General features: G+C 51.7%; 1 protein-coding gene across 1 annotated transcript in view; it reads right to left on the reverse strand.

The window, feature by feature from the left end:
• Positions 1-1,864: 1,864 nt before the first annotated feature.
• LOC144742171 (histidine decarboxylase-like) overlaps positions 1,865-17,446 on the reverse strand; it is a 30,827-nt gene continuing 15,245 nt past the window's right edge. The window contains exons 9-12 of the mRNA XM_078624656.1: positions 14,878-14,968; positions 13,673-13,771; positions 4,258-4,359; positions 1,865-3,410 (exon numbers count right to left, since the gene is read on the reverse strand). Coding sequence (XP_078480782.1) covers positions 3,213-3,410; positions 4,258-4,359; positions 13,673-13,771; positions 14,878-14,968 — 490 coding nt within the window. The 3' untranslated portion in view covers positions 1,865-3,212. The remainder of the gene's footprint in view (positions 3,411-4,257; positions 4,360-13,672; positions 13,772-14,877; positions 14,969-17,446) is intronic.

Consider the following 17,446-nt stretch of genomic DNA (forward strand, 5'->3'; position numbering starts at 1 on the left):
AGGCTTTAGGCCTAGCTGTAGGCCTTAGGCCGCCGTGAGTTAATTGTTAATATAAATGTTTTAATTATTTATGTAAAAGCTTTAAATGTAAATGTTTCTATTTAAAAACATCAGGGAATGTAACATTGTTAAACATTAACTCGCTTTCACACACGCGGGGATACGATACGAAGGGAGAGTTTCAGGCCTAGGTCTCGGTTTTTGTAGGGTCATGCTAAGTGTTTGCAGTAGGGGGCGATGTTGCTACACGGACGGACGGACGGACGGACACATTAATCTATTGGTGGTCTGGTCCACTTCGTTCCTACCAGTAATAGCCCAGATCTGTCCCTCTGTCATTCTGTGACTGATTAACGCGACACGGATTGGTTGAAGTGCGTCACGTGACCGCGCGCCCCCGGATTGGTTGAAGTGCGTCACGTGACCGCGAGCTGCCCACTTCGTGTTGTGGTGCACCCCGCACCTCGGAGGCGCGAGAAGCAGCCACGGAAACCTGACGGTCGATCCACTCACACACGGCTCACTCACACAGCTCACAATCGCATGCACCTCAGAGGAGACGGGTGAGTGAGAGTGAGGCAGAGCCATGCTCCGTCCACTGCTGCCCTGAGGGACCCCCGTGCTCTCCACTGCTGGCTCGAGGGAGAGCCACGCTCTCTCCACTGCTGCCGTGAGGGAGACAGACGCGCTCTCTCCACTGCTGCCCTGAGGGAGAGCCGTGCTCTGTCCACTGCTGCCCTGAGGGAGAGCCGTGCTGTCCATTACATTAGTATGAGTTTTTTTAGTGCTTAAATCCACTGATGGATGAAGGCCCACCGCACGCTGTGCAAGTGGATCGTAAGGATTTACTTGACCAGTCTGTTGGGGGCCGCTGCAGGCTGTGGTTGTTGGGGGGCGCCGCACACTGTGGTTGTTGGGGTGCGCTGCAGGCTGTGGTTGTTGGGGTGCGCTGCAGGCTGTGGTTGTTGGGGTGCACTGCAGGCTGTGGTTGTTGGGGTGCACTGCAGGCTGTGGTTGTTGGGGTGCGCTGCAGGCTGTGGTTGTTGAGGTGCGCTGCAGGCTGTGGTTGTTGGGGGCCACCGCACGCTGTGGTTGTTCGGGGACGCCGCAGGCTGTGGTTTTTGGGAGCCGCCGCACACTGTGGTTGTTGGGGGGTGCCGCAGGCTGTGGTTGTTGGGGCCGCTGCACGCTGTGGTTGTTCGGGGACGCTGCAGGCACAACCACATACTATGAAGATAAACCCTAATCAGATCGAAATTACGGATTTCGATCGAATAATTGGGGGGGAGGGGACACGTGCCACCTCACCCACTGGCTTCCACACAGACTCGTTGTGCGTGACAATTAATGTTCGTGAACATTTTTTTCCAAAATTTTACACTTTTTAGGACAAAAATATTATATTTAATTACCAATTGCTTAATGGTGCAATGCAATCATCTGGCCCATAGGTGGCAGCCATCTCAAGCCAGAGGACGAGAGGACTCTAGCCGCCACGCATATAAAGGATTTACAGGTATAGTGAAAAACTTTGTTTTTACGGGTTATACTTGTTAGTAATGCTTTGAAAGAGGCCTTCTCAAGCTGCCAAAGATGCATTTTCCCCACCACACCCGCATAACGTTTGCAGGGGATTTTTTAAATGGTCAGTGTATGGTGTTCCAAGCTAATATTTAGAGCATTCAACAACTCATTAGATCTGCTCTGCTTTCTCCCTGGAATTTTTTTTATGAATGAATGAGTGCGGTGAGGTGTTTCCACTTTCGGGAATGCCAGCGAGTGTCACGAGGCCCTCACCCTGCGCACGTGCTCCTGCAGACGCCCAGCCCGAACGAGCGAAGATGCTAATTGGAAATGGAGCATGTTTCAGGACGGATTGTAGCTTTATGGACAACTCAGAGGACATCAATGGCTTTTATCGTTAACAATGTCTGTTAACATCAAACTACAGTACATAACAGGTCATCATAATATAACAAAATAGTCATTCTACAATGCAGACAGCATGAAAACATTGGAAATCCCAATTTGCACGGCAGACCTTTTAGTTGTATTCATTCCTAACTTCATAAAATGAATGTGATTTCTTTATTGTGGACCGATCTATTATTTCAACAAGTGATGAATCAGATAAATATATTTTAAATATATATGCAGTATATAACATTGAAGTACTAGGACTTAATGCAAGAAATTAAAGTGTTGACTTTATAAATGGAGTTGCCTTCCATTGGTACAGCCCTAAAATTTGGGTGTCTCCTAAAGGACACGACTAGCAGCCAACCATATTTAAACAAATTGGATTACTTTTGTAGAGGAGTACCACGAGGGGCAAGCGCAGGAAAGTGTGAGTTTGTGGGAAGGTCGTGCAAGGGCATGCATGATGCAACCTTGTGTAAGACTCTCTTGTCAGTGGGGGCAATTGGAGCGAACAGGTGTGCGCGTGGGAGCACGGGGTAGGCGCTGTGGAGATGGGAGATGGGGGTAATGATAAGGATTAACGAGTGCAAGGGGCGCTATGGAGACTGCAGCTTAAGTAGGGGCATGTGATACCGTGTAGACGGCAGCTTAAGTGGGAGCACGTGCGGACTCAGAATGACGAGGGATATATAAGCAGGAGTGTGCGTGAGCTCTGGGTCGTCGTAGTTGGGAGAGAGAGGAACAAGAGCCTGCATGGACGACATTCCAGCCAAAGAGGGCTTGATATGTAGAGGTCTCACCTCGTCGCCGGGCGGTGTTGGATGATCCCTTGTCTGGGGCAGACGAGTGGGTAGACAAAGGGGAGCCATACCGGGGCGTAGATAAATGAAGGGATGTCCGCGTAAAGGACAGAGTCCTGACGTGCGCCATAACGGGTGTAAGCGTCGAGTGCAGAAAGTGTAAGGTAGCAGTGAGTGTACAGTGATCAGAGTGTGCATGAGTAAATAAACGGCAAGCAGCCTTAAGTAAAATCGTCGTCTCCATCTGGTTCTACATTTATCCTTGGTGTCCCATGTTTTTCCTTCATAAGACAATTTCCCACGGCAAAACTACGGAAAGCTATCACTGGGTCCAGCACAATTATATACCATGGACATCTGCCTTCAGTGTCAAGGTCTCCAGAGGCCCTGATCCTGACTCCATTAATCTGGTACAGACTCCCGATCCACCTTTTCCCTCAAATCCAGTTCCCAAATCTAAAAAGATTTACCCTCAGCGCTTTCATCACCCTTCTACACCGAATCCTGCAGGAGGCTCGAGACGGCCTGTGACACGAGGCTCCAATCCTGTAGCAGGTCTGCCTCTGTGGTGAACTGGGACGTGATGGTGAAGCGGATGACGAACTTTTCTCTAGCCATGGCTGACACCACGAATAGCTGCCCCGATGCATTGAGCTTCTTGAGTAGCTTCTCCGTCATCTCGTTAGGGCCCTGCGACGAGAACAGCCTCAAAGTGAAGAGATTAAAAAATGTGTAGCGACTGAAAGAGCTGTGATAATGTGGGCCCTAAAAACGTTCTTACACTTTCAGGCATTACAGATAGCCTTGTCGAGAGATAATAAAATTCTTCAAGATGGAGCTTTGATCTTTTCTCTTAACTGTATATTATAACTGTGCTTATCATGATTTGCCAAAGATGCAGATATATTTCAATTAGGACACTCGTACAGAGTACATCACTCCTTACTCAAGGATTGATACCCAGAAGGTGATTTCACAAGACTACCTCTGAGGTCTCTATAATTACCCATTATCCTCATTGGGTGGGATGCACCTTCTTACATGGCCCACTATGGAATTGTTCATTGCATTCAACCAAAAATGCGCAATCCTCGGCTAGAAATATGGTTTAGTGGAAACCACTTTCAATAAGTTATTATGTTATTTGTGCAGTCTTTTGTGACCAGGCTCAACTTGCTATACCGGAGAAGCTGCTATAGTCGTTGGTGTCTTTTGTAATATTCGGACCCAGGATTTCAGTGGTACTGGCTCAGCCAGTGCTCTTAACCGTGTCAGCCCCCTCAGCCACCCAGCCATCTCATTGATACTTTACAATTTCAAGCTTAGGTTTGATAGTGTATCTCTGAATAAGAAGACTTTAAGGCTGATAACAGGCACTCACACACCAGGTAGCCCCCAAACAGCCAATGCTGTAACAAGTGTGCAGGAGGTGCAACTGCACCCAGTGCTCATACCAACATTGTCCCACTGCATTTGGAGGGGCCAACACCTTAAATACTCCAAGATGAATGAGAAAAGCATGGCTGTTGCAACTCACCTGGAGGCGAAACACGACAAGTCCCAGGTTTCTCTTCACTGGAATCTCAAACCGGGGGTCATCTATGACGAGTCTTTCAAAATACCTGGCAAGCTCAACGCCCTGTAACACATGACAACACGATTTACCTTCCACACATTGTCACTAAAGTATGGTCTATGGTGGCTCATGGCTGCAGTTTTAGGAAGAAAATGAACTCTTTCTCAAGTTTCCCAGCAGAGCCGTCGCTAGGGTACAACGAATCGGGGCGACCGCTCTGGGCCCCGTGTCTTAAGGGGCCCCACGCTTCGATGTTCGTGTGTTAGATGTAAAAAACATGCGTTTAGAGTAGTTGGCTGCTATAAATTTCAACGTGATACGCCACGTCATTGAGCTATCATTTGTGACCAGGTAGCTTCTAATAAAGAGCTTTATAGCTCAGTGGGCCTTACCTGGTAAAATAAAAATAGTTTAGCTTTAGCCGGGGGGCCCACACAATGTGATCAGACCCAGGTCAAAGTGTGTAGGAGAGGTTTAGTGGAATAACTGGAATCTTATGAGTTATAATTTAGTCAGTTAAAGCACTCCGAATTGTAACGTCGTGATTCTAAATCAATCCCGGTCGGGGGTCTAACTCGGCCCATAATCTGGTGTCGATAAATCATAAATCACTTGGTGAGAAGTCAACTGTGGTTTTGTACAGGATTCATCAGTTTATTTTGTCTAACCAGGTGAACAACTCTGACTTACTCCTGCTAAAGAAATATGACATCCATGCAAGGCTGTCAATGAAAGTAGACCTATATTATAATCAAACAGGAATGTCTGTCCTTAACGCTCGTGACGTCACGCCACATCGACCAGCCCCCCTCATTAATAATCATGAGCAGATGACATCACTCCACATGGAGCACCCTCCCACCTCATTAATAATCATTGTAAGGTGACATCCTCCAAATGGACACCCCCCACCCCCCATTCATAATAATTAGTGGTTGACGTCACTCCACATGGGGGGCCGAGGCGCCTCCTCCCTTCTCCTTGGCGTCAACTTAAAACTCTCACTACAAAGGCAGAACCCTCACATCACGCATATCCGTAATGCTAATTAGACATCAAAGTGTAATGAGAGTGCGCCACTTACAATAGTCACCTACAGGATGACCGGGGGGTTATTGCAGACATGTGTAATAAACGACTGGACCACGATGTCTGGCTCAGTGTCCTTTATTCGGTTCGTGCTGTACACCCACACGGCTGTCTTTACTCTGTAGCTTCTCCACGGTGCTGACTCCAATGTCGGCCCGATTCACAACAGCAGCCCCGCTGCTGTTTCTCTCACACAGCCCCCTTGGCTGTACTCGCTGCAACTCCTCTCTCTCTCCGCAGCTCTGACAGCCTCGTGCTGTCTCCCTCCGCAGCTCTGACAGCCTCGTGCTGTCTCTCTCTCTCTCTCCGCAGCTCCACCTGGCAGCCACACCGCTGCCTCTAACACGCAGCCCTTCTGGCTGTCTCCTCTGCAGCTGCACACCACTCCGCAGCTTCCTCTTGTCTTCGGGGTTGGCTCCCGATGGCCGTCGGTGCCCCCCCCCTCTTCTCACTCGCCCGCGTGGCCTCACTCTTTTCCGCTCACACCCCGACTGACTTCCCCTTCCGGTTTACCCGCTTAAGGACCCGAACCTTCCACCCACGTCACATGACTCCACCCCCCGTGACGTCACATCCGGAAGGTCGCTTACGCCCGCATTACACCACCCTCCCCCGTAGAAAAATCCCAGCCGACCTCGGCTGACCAATAGCAAATCGTAATGCGGCGAACCGAGCTTCCCCCCCTAAAGGACACTAAGCATACAATGTAACAGCAAGAACAACAACAACAACGCAATTAACATCAACGAACGTACAAAAAGCATGCAATAAATACAACTGTAAGAAAAAAAAATAACAACACAGCAACAATCAACGAAACGTAAGCGATTTGGAACGTGTGCGGGTCGCCGGCCCGTCCCGGACGGTCGGCGGCCCACTCGCAGAACGGGAACGCGATGAAAGTCGAGGAATGACAGGGGGTAATCCCCCTGTCGCAGCTGGAAGTCCACCGACGTCCCGTGTCCCTAAAGAGTTAGTCTTGGGTGTCGTCCTGTGACCGTGCCCGCAGCTGGGTCGGAAGGGCTGCAGGGCTCGAAGGTCCCGCAGCCCTGGCAGGCGTCCTCCGAGCAGGGCCACTCGTCCCCCGCAATGTCACGGCCGGCCTGTCTGGAACAGGTACGACAGGCGCTCTAGCAAGATCAATGGACGCAGGCAGGGGAGAGTCAGCAGCAACAGACCCCGGCAAGGCAACATTGGGGGATGACGCATCATGTAAGGGAGCAACATATGGTTTCAAGCGCGACGTATGCACAACACAGCGACGAGACCCAATTTGGACGCGTGCTGACTGTGGGTTGGGAACCGCAATGAGGCATACGGGACCATGCCAGGGTTTGTGCAATTTCGGCGAGGTTCCCGGACGTACCTGTGGACAATGAAGCCAGGCTAGGTCCCCAACCTTCCAAGGGCACTCCCCCTCGGACCGTCGAGCATATCGCTCGTTCCGGGCCTGGGCTTTGGCCGTAGCCACGCGGGCATTCTCCCGCGCCTCCGTGACTCGGCGAACCGTGTCCTGAATGTATTCAGGAAGTGATTTACGAGGTCCCTTCACCCCAGTTCCCAATTGCACATCCACCGGCGGCACGTTTTCCCGACCATACATAAGGTAAAACGGCGAATATCCTGTAGCCGCATGAGGCGTCATCCTGTACGCCGAAAGCACCCCGGGGATGTGCAGATCCCAATCTGATTGTTGTTCACTCACGGTATGGCAAAGCATGGCAGACAATGTCCTGTTCAGCCGTTCAACCATACCATCCGTCTGCGGATGGTATGGGGATGTCCGTACTTTCTTAGTCCCAAGGCCCGCGCACACTTCCGCCAATAATTTAGAAGAGAAATTCCTGCCCTGGTCCGTGAGGAGTCTCTCAGGCGCCCCCTTATCCATAATATACCCAAACAAAAAGGCGTCGGTAATGGCCGCGGCCGACTGATCGGGCAACGGCCAGGCCATCGGCCAACGGGAGAGGTACTCAACCCCTACCAGCAAATATTTATTACCCCTCGCCGATGGTGGAAAAGGTCCCAATATGTCCAGTGCCACCAATTCATTGACTCGAGACACCTGAATCGACTGGAGAGGCGGCACGTAAGGATGTTTCGGCGGCTTACGTCGTGCACACGCAGGGCACGCGCGCACGTGCCCTACGACATCTGTCGCCATGCCGTGCCAAAAATAATGACGTTGCAACGTCAACAAGGTCTTCTGCACCCCTAAATGTAAGAGAGTGTCACAATGGAGGGTTCTAATCAACTCGAATCGCAAGGACGTTGGTACCACCAGGCGCCAACGTTCCTGGAACCCCTCCCGCCACATAAGCAGACCATCTCGGAGAGCGGTTTGCGGCCCCATAGCCGTACTCGGACTCCCATTGTCCCTAGCAGACCGCTTCCGCAAGGACACCAACGACTCATCCATCATCTGTTCCCGGATCCAGACAGACCGCGGCAGATTCAAAACCCCGTCAGCCGGTCCCGGTTCCATCGGAGTGTCCGACTTCTCGACGGCCAACGCAAGCGGCTGAGGGGGGTTTGGAATCGGCGAACACCTATGCGTCCCCGACTCACATTTACAAGGGGCGCGCCGCGGTAATCTGGAAAGTGCGTCAGCGTTCGCATGGCGCACTCCCTTCCGATGTTGAATTTGGAAGGAAAATTCCTGTAGCGTGTCCAGCCAACGTGCCAACTGTCCGGATGGCTGGTCAATTTTAAGGGCATATTGCAAGGCCGCATGATCCGTACGCACAATAAAAGAACGACCGTAGAGGTATGGTCGAAATTGCCGTAGGAAAAAAACAACCGCCAATAGTTCTCTGCGAGTGACACAGTAGCGGGTTTCCGCAGGAGACAAGACTCGGCTACCATACGCCACGACACGCTCTACACCCCCTTTAGACTGTGATAATACCGCCCCAATACCTGTGTCACTCGCGTCCGTATCAAGAATGAATGGGTGATCGAAATCGGGATAATCCAATGTTGGGGCCGTGGCCAATAGATCACGCAGACTCCGAAAGGCCGCCTCCTCCGGCTGTCCCCAAACAAACTTCCGTCCTTTACCCGTAAGGAGATGCAAGGGCCTCGCAATCGTCGCAAAACCCGGCACAAATCTTCGGTAATACGAGGCAAATCCCAAAAACCGCCGAACATCCCCCACGGTGGCCGGAGTCGGCCAATCCCGGACGCGCGCCGTCTTCTCCGGATCCGTGGACACTCCTTCAGCACTCACAATGTGCCCCAAATAGCGGACGGACCGTTGCAGTAGGTGACATTTCTTTGGTTTGAATTTCAATTTGGCAGAACGCATCCTCGTGAACACTGTCTCCAGCCGCGTCAAATGTTCATCAAATGTGCGGCTGAAGACAATAATATCGTCCAAATATATAAGACACGTCTCCCACTGCAACCCCGTCAAAACGAGCTCCATCAATCTTTGAAATGTAGCAGGGGCCGCATTCAATCCCATCGGGAGACAGTTGAATTGAAATAACCCCTGCGGCGTACGGAATGCGGTTTTCTCCCGTGAGGACTCGTCAAGGGGAAGCTGCCAAAATCCCGAAGAGAAGTCCAGTGTGGAAAAGAACTTAGCCCCCGACAATGCGTCGAGGGAGTCATCCATACGCGGCAGGGGGTACGCATCTGCCACCGATATCTTATTCAATTTGCGGAAATCAACACAAAATCGCAATTTGCCATCCTTCTTCTTAACCAAGACGACCGGAGCGCCCCATGGGCTGTTTGATGGCGATATAATGTCCGCAGCCAACATGTCTTCCACTGCCCCCCGTACGTGTTCTCGCTCCGCAGGACTCATCCGATGTGAATTTAATCGAATAGGGGCAGCATCGCCCGTCTCAATGTGATGGTAACGCAACGAAGTGCGTCCCAAATCCAAATCATCGGAGCTGAACACATCGGAATATGTCAACAACAATTTACGCAGCGCACCACGTTGCTCCATGGACAGGGAAGAATTTCCGTCACATAAATCAGCAACCCAACGATCATCCGAACTCCTTGGCTCGGAAACCCCAGCAACAACTCCCCGGCTATGCGGACAATCATGGGTCGCAAACGCCGTAGTGGCATGTGCCACAACCGTACCGGCCGGGACACGGACGTTTTCTCCCCCCGCATTAAGCACCTGTAAAAACGGTAATTGATCCGGCCGGACGATGGTCTGTGCCCCCACTAACGCCAACCCGGTTGTTATCGTGGCGGACGGTGACAACAAGACCCCTACTGCTCCTAGCCGATCAGGCAGGGGCTTCCGATACCGCAAGGGTATAAGCATCTGTGTACCAGGTGGGATGTCCACAGATGCGACGGACAGCGCCTGCACTTGTACGGCCGAAGCAGGTCGCCCCCAGGGCGACGGCAGAAACGAGATTTGACGGCCCCCCGGCAGTTCAATACAATTCTCATTGATTTTGATCAAAATGGGCATCTTAGCCAAAAAATCGGTGCCTAACAAACAAGGAACCGCCAAAGATCTCGATATCAACACAACACCCGAGGCCGACACATCCCCAATGGATATCTTAGCATCCACCTGACCCACGATACCCATGCTACCCCCGTTCGCAGCGACGCACGACCCATAAACCGGACGCACAGCCCCCGGCGGGATGCCCAACAGATGGAAAATGACATCCGAAATAATAGTCGCAGACGCGCCGGAGTCGACCAAAATGCGTACGTCCACCCCTTGTATAGACCCCGGTACAGTGGACGAGCCCGTAGCGGCCGCGACGACTCTCCGTGCCAACTTGCGCCACTGCGTGACCGAGCGACAAGGCCCCATCGAAGGGCATGCTTTAACCACAACGTTAGGATGGGGCAACGACGGTGATGGGTGAGGTGTAAAGCCTTGCCGAGTGTCTGGTGCGTGCCGACATGCCTGTTTCGGAGGATCTTTAGCCGACTTGTCCGGTGCCGAGGCCTCCTGCTGCGGCGGAGCCGGGAAGCGGGCCCAGCAGTCTCTGGCGTATTGGCCCCTACGCCCGCAGCGGAAACATTCGGCCTCGTTGCGCCGAAGCGCAGGCCTTGCCTCCCGACGGCCCCGTTCTGGTAGCGCCGCGCGCGGTCTCGGCCCGCCGCGTCCCGTCCATGGAGCGGAGGCGGCCGTCAGCTGTTGAGGGCCCCGGTCATCCGGAACATAGACAGCCTGCGCAGGGTTCCACCCCAGCGCATCCCCTTCTTTGACGGGCCCCCCCGTCCACGCCGTCACTTGTTTCCAGCGACGGAGGTTGAATTGCGCATCGAGACACTTAGCAGCCGTCCGGGAAGTTAGCTTCTCATGCCCACACACAGGCATGGGGATCCCTAGATCCCGAGACAGCTCCAACATTTTCCCTAATATGAGAGGCTCGAGCAGGTCCTGTGGCGTCTCAGGATAAGCTGCCATGGCCAGCTCCAGCACCGCACCCCTGAACGCCACGGGCGACTCCTCTGGTGCTCGTTGTCGTTGAGCGAATCGCCGATGCGCATCATCTGGTGGCTCATAAGCATCGGCCATTTCTTGAAAAACACCACGTAAAGTTGCCTTCTTATCGGTCGTTATGGAACGGAAGAATCGGACAGATTCGTCGTCCAGGAGAGTCGGCAACACCTCCAAAGCCTCCGCATCGGTCCATCTTGCTGTGCGTACCGCCGCCAAGAAGCGGCAGGCGAACGCGCTCCAGTCCCCACCGACGGAAAATTCTTTAACCGTGGTAAGGTGGCGACTCCGACTCCTCTTCCCGCCGTCTTCCAATGGTGGTGGTTGTGGTGGCAAATTCAAAATGGCGTCGGCCCGCGGCGTGGCCAAGATGGCGGTTTGGCGCCGCGGAGCGCGCAAAATGGCGGCCTCTTGCCGCGTGGGCAATGGCGGCGGCAGGACAGGCAACGTGGCGGCCCGCGGAGCACCAACTGCGTCCTCCATCGTCCCTGGCGCGACGAGATGGCATAGATGCGCCAGGACGTCCTTAAGTGCCTCCAGTTGTACCGCCATCGCTTGCCATCGTTGATCCGCGTCTGATGATGTCGACGGACCCGCAACCGCGCCAACATCCTCCACTCCCGTTCCCGTGGTCGCCTCAGCCGGGCTCTCCTCCACCACCCCAACAGGATCCGTGGTTGGAGGGAGTTCGTCGTCGTCGTCGGACGAAGAAGCCGATGCAGGCGCCGGATTAACTTTCTTCCTCACTTGTTTCGACATGCCGTTGCACTTCTGACACCAGTGTAATAAACGACTGGACCACGATGTCTGGCTCAGTGTCCTTTATTCGGTTCGTGCTGTACACCCACACGGCTGTCTTTACTCTGTAGCTTCTCCACTGTGCTGACTCCAATGTCGGCCCGATTCACAACAGCAGCCCCGCTGCTGTTTCTCTCACACAGCCCCCTTGGCTGTACTCGCTGCAACTCCTCTCTCTCTCCGCAGCTCTGACAGCCTCGTGCTGTCTCCCTCTCTCCCTCCGCAGCTCTGACAGCCTCGTGCTGTCTCTCTCTCTCCGCAGCTCCACCTGGCAGCCACACCGCTGCCTCTAACACGCAGCCCTTCTGGCTGTCTCCTCTGCAGCTGCACACCACTCCGCAGCTTCCTCTTGTCTTCGGGGTTGGCTCCCGATGGCCGTCGGTGCCCCCCCTCTTCTCACTCGCCCGCGTGGCCTCACTCTTTTCCGCTCACACCCCGACTGACTTCCCCTTCCGGTTTACCCGCTTAAGGACCCGAACCTTCCACCCACGTCACATGACTCCACCCCCCGTGACGTCACATCCGGAAGGTCGCTTACGCCCGCATTACACATGTGCTATGTTGTCTCACATCCAAATCAGTAAGGGGGATCCCATCTGGGTGAAAGGTAAATGGGCGGAGCTAGCGGGAAGCCTCGAGAGCCCTCTACAAGATTCCGAGAGGGGCGTGACTTGAAATGGGATATAAGCAGAAGGAGCAAAGGACTCTGGGTCGTCGGTGTGAAGAGCCTGGGTCTGAACGTCGTCACCGCCTGCGCTCCCACCATCAGCCACGTGGCGGGCTCCACCAGCAGAGCCTCCCCTCTCTCCGACACGCTGTCAGCCAGCGGCGGGGCGGAGAGAGAGGGGAGTGCCTCGGCGGCGTGAGGTAAGCGTGAGCCGCGTCCCGAGAGCAAGAAAGAAGCAGGTCGCGAAGGAACGAGGGAGACACGTGCTGTACTGTAACTTAAGAATAAATACAACTGAAGTTTAACCCGCGTCGGAGACGCTTATTACAAAAGTAAAAAGGACGTCATGATGAACAGGGGATTATAACCTTGAAACGAAATAGGTCTGTCACTGCGCCCTTATAAATTGCACACGCATTAATGCAATGAATATCACGTCGCGGTCTGCTTTTTGTTTGCAAGTTTCAGATTTACTGCAATACACTCGTCCTTGGACGTGCAAAAGGCTAGTATTTTAATAACATTCCACCGGTGTATGTGTACTGGTGTTAATGGATGAACGTACACCATCTCCGGCTAGCACCCACTGCTTACCTGTAGGGGGCAATCACGATGTCCCTAGCCCAGGGCAGTGGGTGGGCTGTGGGGTGTCCTGGGATACCCTGGGGCCCCTCCCGGGGGGAGGGGGCTGTGGGGTGTTTGGATCCCCCGCGCCCCTCCCAACGGGTGGGGGCTGAGGGGTGTCCTGGGATCCCATAGAACCCCGCCCCTCGGTGAGGAGATGTATAAAAGGCAGGAGCCCGAGAGGGTCTGGGAGTGCTGCCAGCGAAGACTGAAGAACCAGTGAAGACAGAAGGCCGGCTAGCCTAGGACCCTGGACTCGTCCTTGTCAGGGCCGGGCAGACTGAGCCAGTGGTGTGACCCTGGAGCCTCGGAGGCCGCAGTCCTTGTGAGGGCCGGGTCCGTGTAACCAGTGGTCGAGACCTGCACCTTGGCGCGGTCAGGTCAGACTAGCCCAAGACCCTAGCTTAGGAATAGGGCGAGTTCCGTGGGGAAGTGTATCTCCTTAGCTAGCTGGTGGAAGGGCCGTTACCCTTCCTGTTAGAAGATGTTGTGGTGTGTTAACAAGTTGGTGTTATAATAAATACGTGTTGCCTCAACTATCCATCTACGGCGTCTGAAGAACCCACTACATATGCAAAGTGATATGTACCACGTGCAATATTTTAACATTGCGATTGTAATAAAAATGCACACAGAAACACACAATTTTAAGCGCCTGTATATTATGCGTTCGTTTACTCCTCGATGAATGAATGAATGAGTGCGGTGAGGTTTTTACACATTCGGCAATGCCAGCGAGTGTCACACGAGGCCCTCACCCTGCGCACGTGCTCCTGCAGGCCGTCCAGCCCGAATGAGCGAATCACAAACCACAGCTTGAGCGAGCGGAAATGCACAGTCAGCGGGATCTGCCAGTGCTGCACAAGACGTCACTTTAAATCGGCATCATCGTCATAATAATAACAACCGACGTCAACATCATCACTGTCATTTTTATGTGTCAATCGCCGAAAGAATTAGGTTATTATATTCATTCTAGATTTGAGGCTTTCGTGACTGCAAGGATTCATATTCTTAGGTTTTTTCGGTAAAGTCACATAGGTAAAAATCACGACGTTTCGGAGGCAACAAGCTTCCGTCATCAGGTGGAACCATCACAGCATGATTGCTGTTTTACTTGTGTTGCCTCCGAAACGTCGTGATTTTTACCTACGTGACTTTACCGAAAAAACCTAAGAATATTATATTCATTGGCGGAAATGGGAAGAAATTGCTGGGCGAACTCGTGACTGTGATGCAGTAGGATAACGACATAATTAGCTCAGGGGGGTGCGGCAATCGGTGAGGTGGGGCCCCAATACAGCTGTAATTAAAATAAAACGTGCAACGTAAATGAAAGCATTTTTAATAAAATTTAATTCAAACCGCGGGTGTATTTAAATTGTTGTTCTTTTACACTGTGGGAAACATATTTCATGGTATTTGTCATAGGGGCCCCAACTCATAGCCTTGGCCACCAGGGCGGGTGTTGGGGTAGAGGCACCCCCTGCCCCCACGCTTGTTACACTACTGCTGTGATGCCCTTCCGCTGCTATATTAGGACCCCCCCCCCCTTCTCTGTTTTATGCCGACTGACCGATGCCCCACCGCTCCCCCTGTAAAAACTGAAAATAATCTATCCGAGCCACGTTGCGCGACAGGGAATTTATTATTGAACACTTACTTTTGTTTCTGCAACATTTTCCATTTCTCACATGACAAAGTTGTTTTTGCGCTCATTTCTATTTGCTTATTTGCTGTACGTACTTTATTTGTTTTGCCCTTGTAATTTTTGTGACCCAGTTCACCCTCTCAAATGAGGCTACCCTGGTCTATCCAGGAGTTTTCACCTGGTTAACCAATATCCACTTGAAACTTATCTGAAATGCACTGGGATTATCGCTTAATAAAATGAAGACAATTAGTTTAAATTAAACGAATTGAAAAAAAAAATATCAATTGGAGGTGGACAGAATCCACTTACCATGAAGTCGGTGACCGAACCAGAGTGCTCGTGCTGTAAGTAGTGCGGCTCCACACAGAACGTGCTCTGCAGACTCCGCTTGTCCGCCACCCTGGCACAGTGAGTCGGGCTCTTAGCGTGCGGTGAGGGCGCAGCAGTTGGGCATCGAATAATTCATCCTCACAGGGATGCAATGAATTATTATTCAGAGTCGTGATTCGATTCAAGAGATTATGTTTTGTCCCGTTTTTACCGTCACGTTTTTGAAGTTTCACTGTTGTATCACTTTATCACGGTTTTATCCTAAAAGTGACAACATTATTAATATATGGTTTGAATAAACCTCACCAGATTACTACATAAACGATTTGATTGGTGCATCATGAACTGGTGCATCGTTACATGCATACAGCAAATAATTGTACAACCTGGCACCAGAAAGTTAAAGGTAGTGCAAGGGCAGTGGTGGCACAGTCGGTTGTGCATTCTACTGACCCGCCCTTACTGGACATCTTTTTGGCTCATCAGATTCCTCCAGTCTAAATAAAGATTCTGATTCTGCTGGGTACAACTGACCACAGCTAGCAACAACACACTGTACAACATGATGAAGAATGGTCAAACAACCTCCATAACTGACGCCGTGTGGGGTGGCCATCCAGCAGTGAATTGAAAAATGAAGTGGGTTTCTACCTGAAACCCAAATAAATGAAGACGTGCACGAATTTGGCTCCATCATTAAACAGAGTGGATTCCGCACCGGCACTGGTATAACAAGACAGGAAACAGGAAGACTTCTTCACAAATCTGATACATCGCCTGATGAAGCTGGTTGTAATCACCAGCGAAACGTTATACTCAAATTGTAAATGTTGTGTGTTTACTCTCCAACAGACCGGTATGCTGAAGTAATGACTAATTGGCACATTTGTTTACCTGACAAACCTCACTTGTTGGCTGTGTCAGGTGGTGGTGGGTTAACGACACATTTATATTTACGTAATCTAACCCAAAAACAAACTTTTCTATTAATCAGAATCAGAAAGGGTTTTATTCGCCATGAAAGTTCGCACAGACAAGGAATTTACTTTGGCAGGAAGGTGCATACATTCAACATATAGGAATCTTAAATCTTAAATAAGTGGTGTACAAGTCTAACTATACTAAAAGGTACACAGTCTAACTAATACTAAGGAGCTAAAGTATGTAAACATTTAATAAAATAAAATCTAAAATATACAATAGCTATAATATACAATATACAATTACAAAAATGCAAATAGGGTAACATAGTACAAATATGGCAGGGTGTCATTGTGCAGATATTGTGTTAAAGTCAGTTTGAGCCCCTGGCCTTGTTGAAGAGGCCAGCAGCGGATGGGAAGAAACTGTTTTTGTGGCGTGAGGTTTTGGTCCAGATGGACCGCAGCCTTCTGCCGGAGGGGAGTAGATGGAACAGAGTGTCCGGGGTGGGAGGAGTTGGCCACAATCTTCCTCGCTCGCCTAAGGGTGCTTGAGGTGTACAGGTCCTCGAGGGTAGGCAGATTGCAGCCAATCAACTTCTCAGCAGTGCGGATGATACGCTGCAATCTGCTCTTGTCCTTGGTAGTGGTAGCAGCGTACCAGACGGTGATGGAGGAGGTGAGGATGGACTCAATGATGGCTGTGTAGAAGTGCACCATCATTGTCTTTGGCAGGTCGAATTTCTTCAGCTGCCGTAGGAAGTAGATCCTCTGTTGTGCTCTCTTTATGAGGGAGCTGATGTTCAGTTCCCACTTGAGATCCTGGTAGAGGATAGTGCCCAGGAAGCGGAAGGACTCCACAGTGTTGACCGGGGAGTCGCACAGGGTGATGGGAGTGAGTTGGGCTGTATTCTTCCTGAAGTCCACAACCATCTCCACTGTCTTAAGAGCATTAAGCTCTAAGTTGTTCTGGCTACACCAGGTCACCAGGTTGTCAGCTTCCCACCTATAGTCAGACTCATCCCCACCAGAGATGAGCCCAATGAGGGTGGTGTCGTCCGCAAACTTCAAGAGTTTGACGGACGGATGACTGGAGGTGCAGCTGTTGGTGTACAGGGAGAAGAGCAGAGGGGAAAGGACGCAGCCCTGAGGAGATCCAGTGCTGATGGACCGGCAGTCAGAGACTTGTGTTCCAAGCCTAACGCACTGCTTCCTGTCAGACAGGAAGTCTGTGATCCACCTGCAGGTGGAGTCGGGCACGTTCAGCTGGGAGAGCTTATCCTGAAGCAGGGCTGGGATGATGGTATTGAAAGCAGAGCTGAAGTCCACAAACAGGATCCTGGCGTAGGATGCTGGGGAGTCCAGGTGCTGTAGGGTGAAGTGGAGGGCCATGTTAACTGCGTCGTCCACAGACCTGTTGACTCTGTAGGCAAGCTGCAGGGGGTCCAGGAGAGGGTCTGTGATAGCTTTGAGATGTGCCAGCACCAGGCGCTCAAAAGACTTCATTACCACAGAGGTTAGGGCGACAGGTCTGTAATCATTAAGTCCTGTTGGCCTTAGCTTTTTGGGCACAGGGATGATAGTGGAGGACTTGAGACAGGCTGGTACATGGCATGTCTCCAGTGAGG

The sequence above is a fragment of the Lampetra planeri genome, chromosome 3, assembly GCF_965212315.1.
Source record: "Lampetra planeri chromosome 3, kcLamPlan1.2.h2, whole genome shotgun sequence".
Taxonomy (NCBI): domain Eukaryota; kingdom Metazoa; phylum Chordata; class Hyperoartia; order Petromyzontiformes; family Petromyzontidae; genus Lampetra; species Lampetra planeri.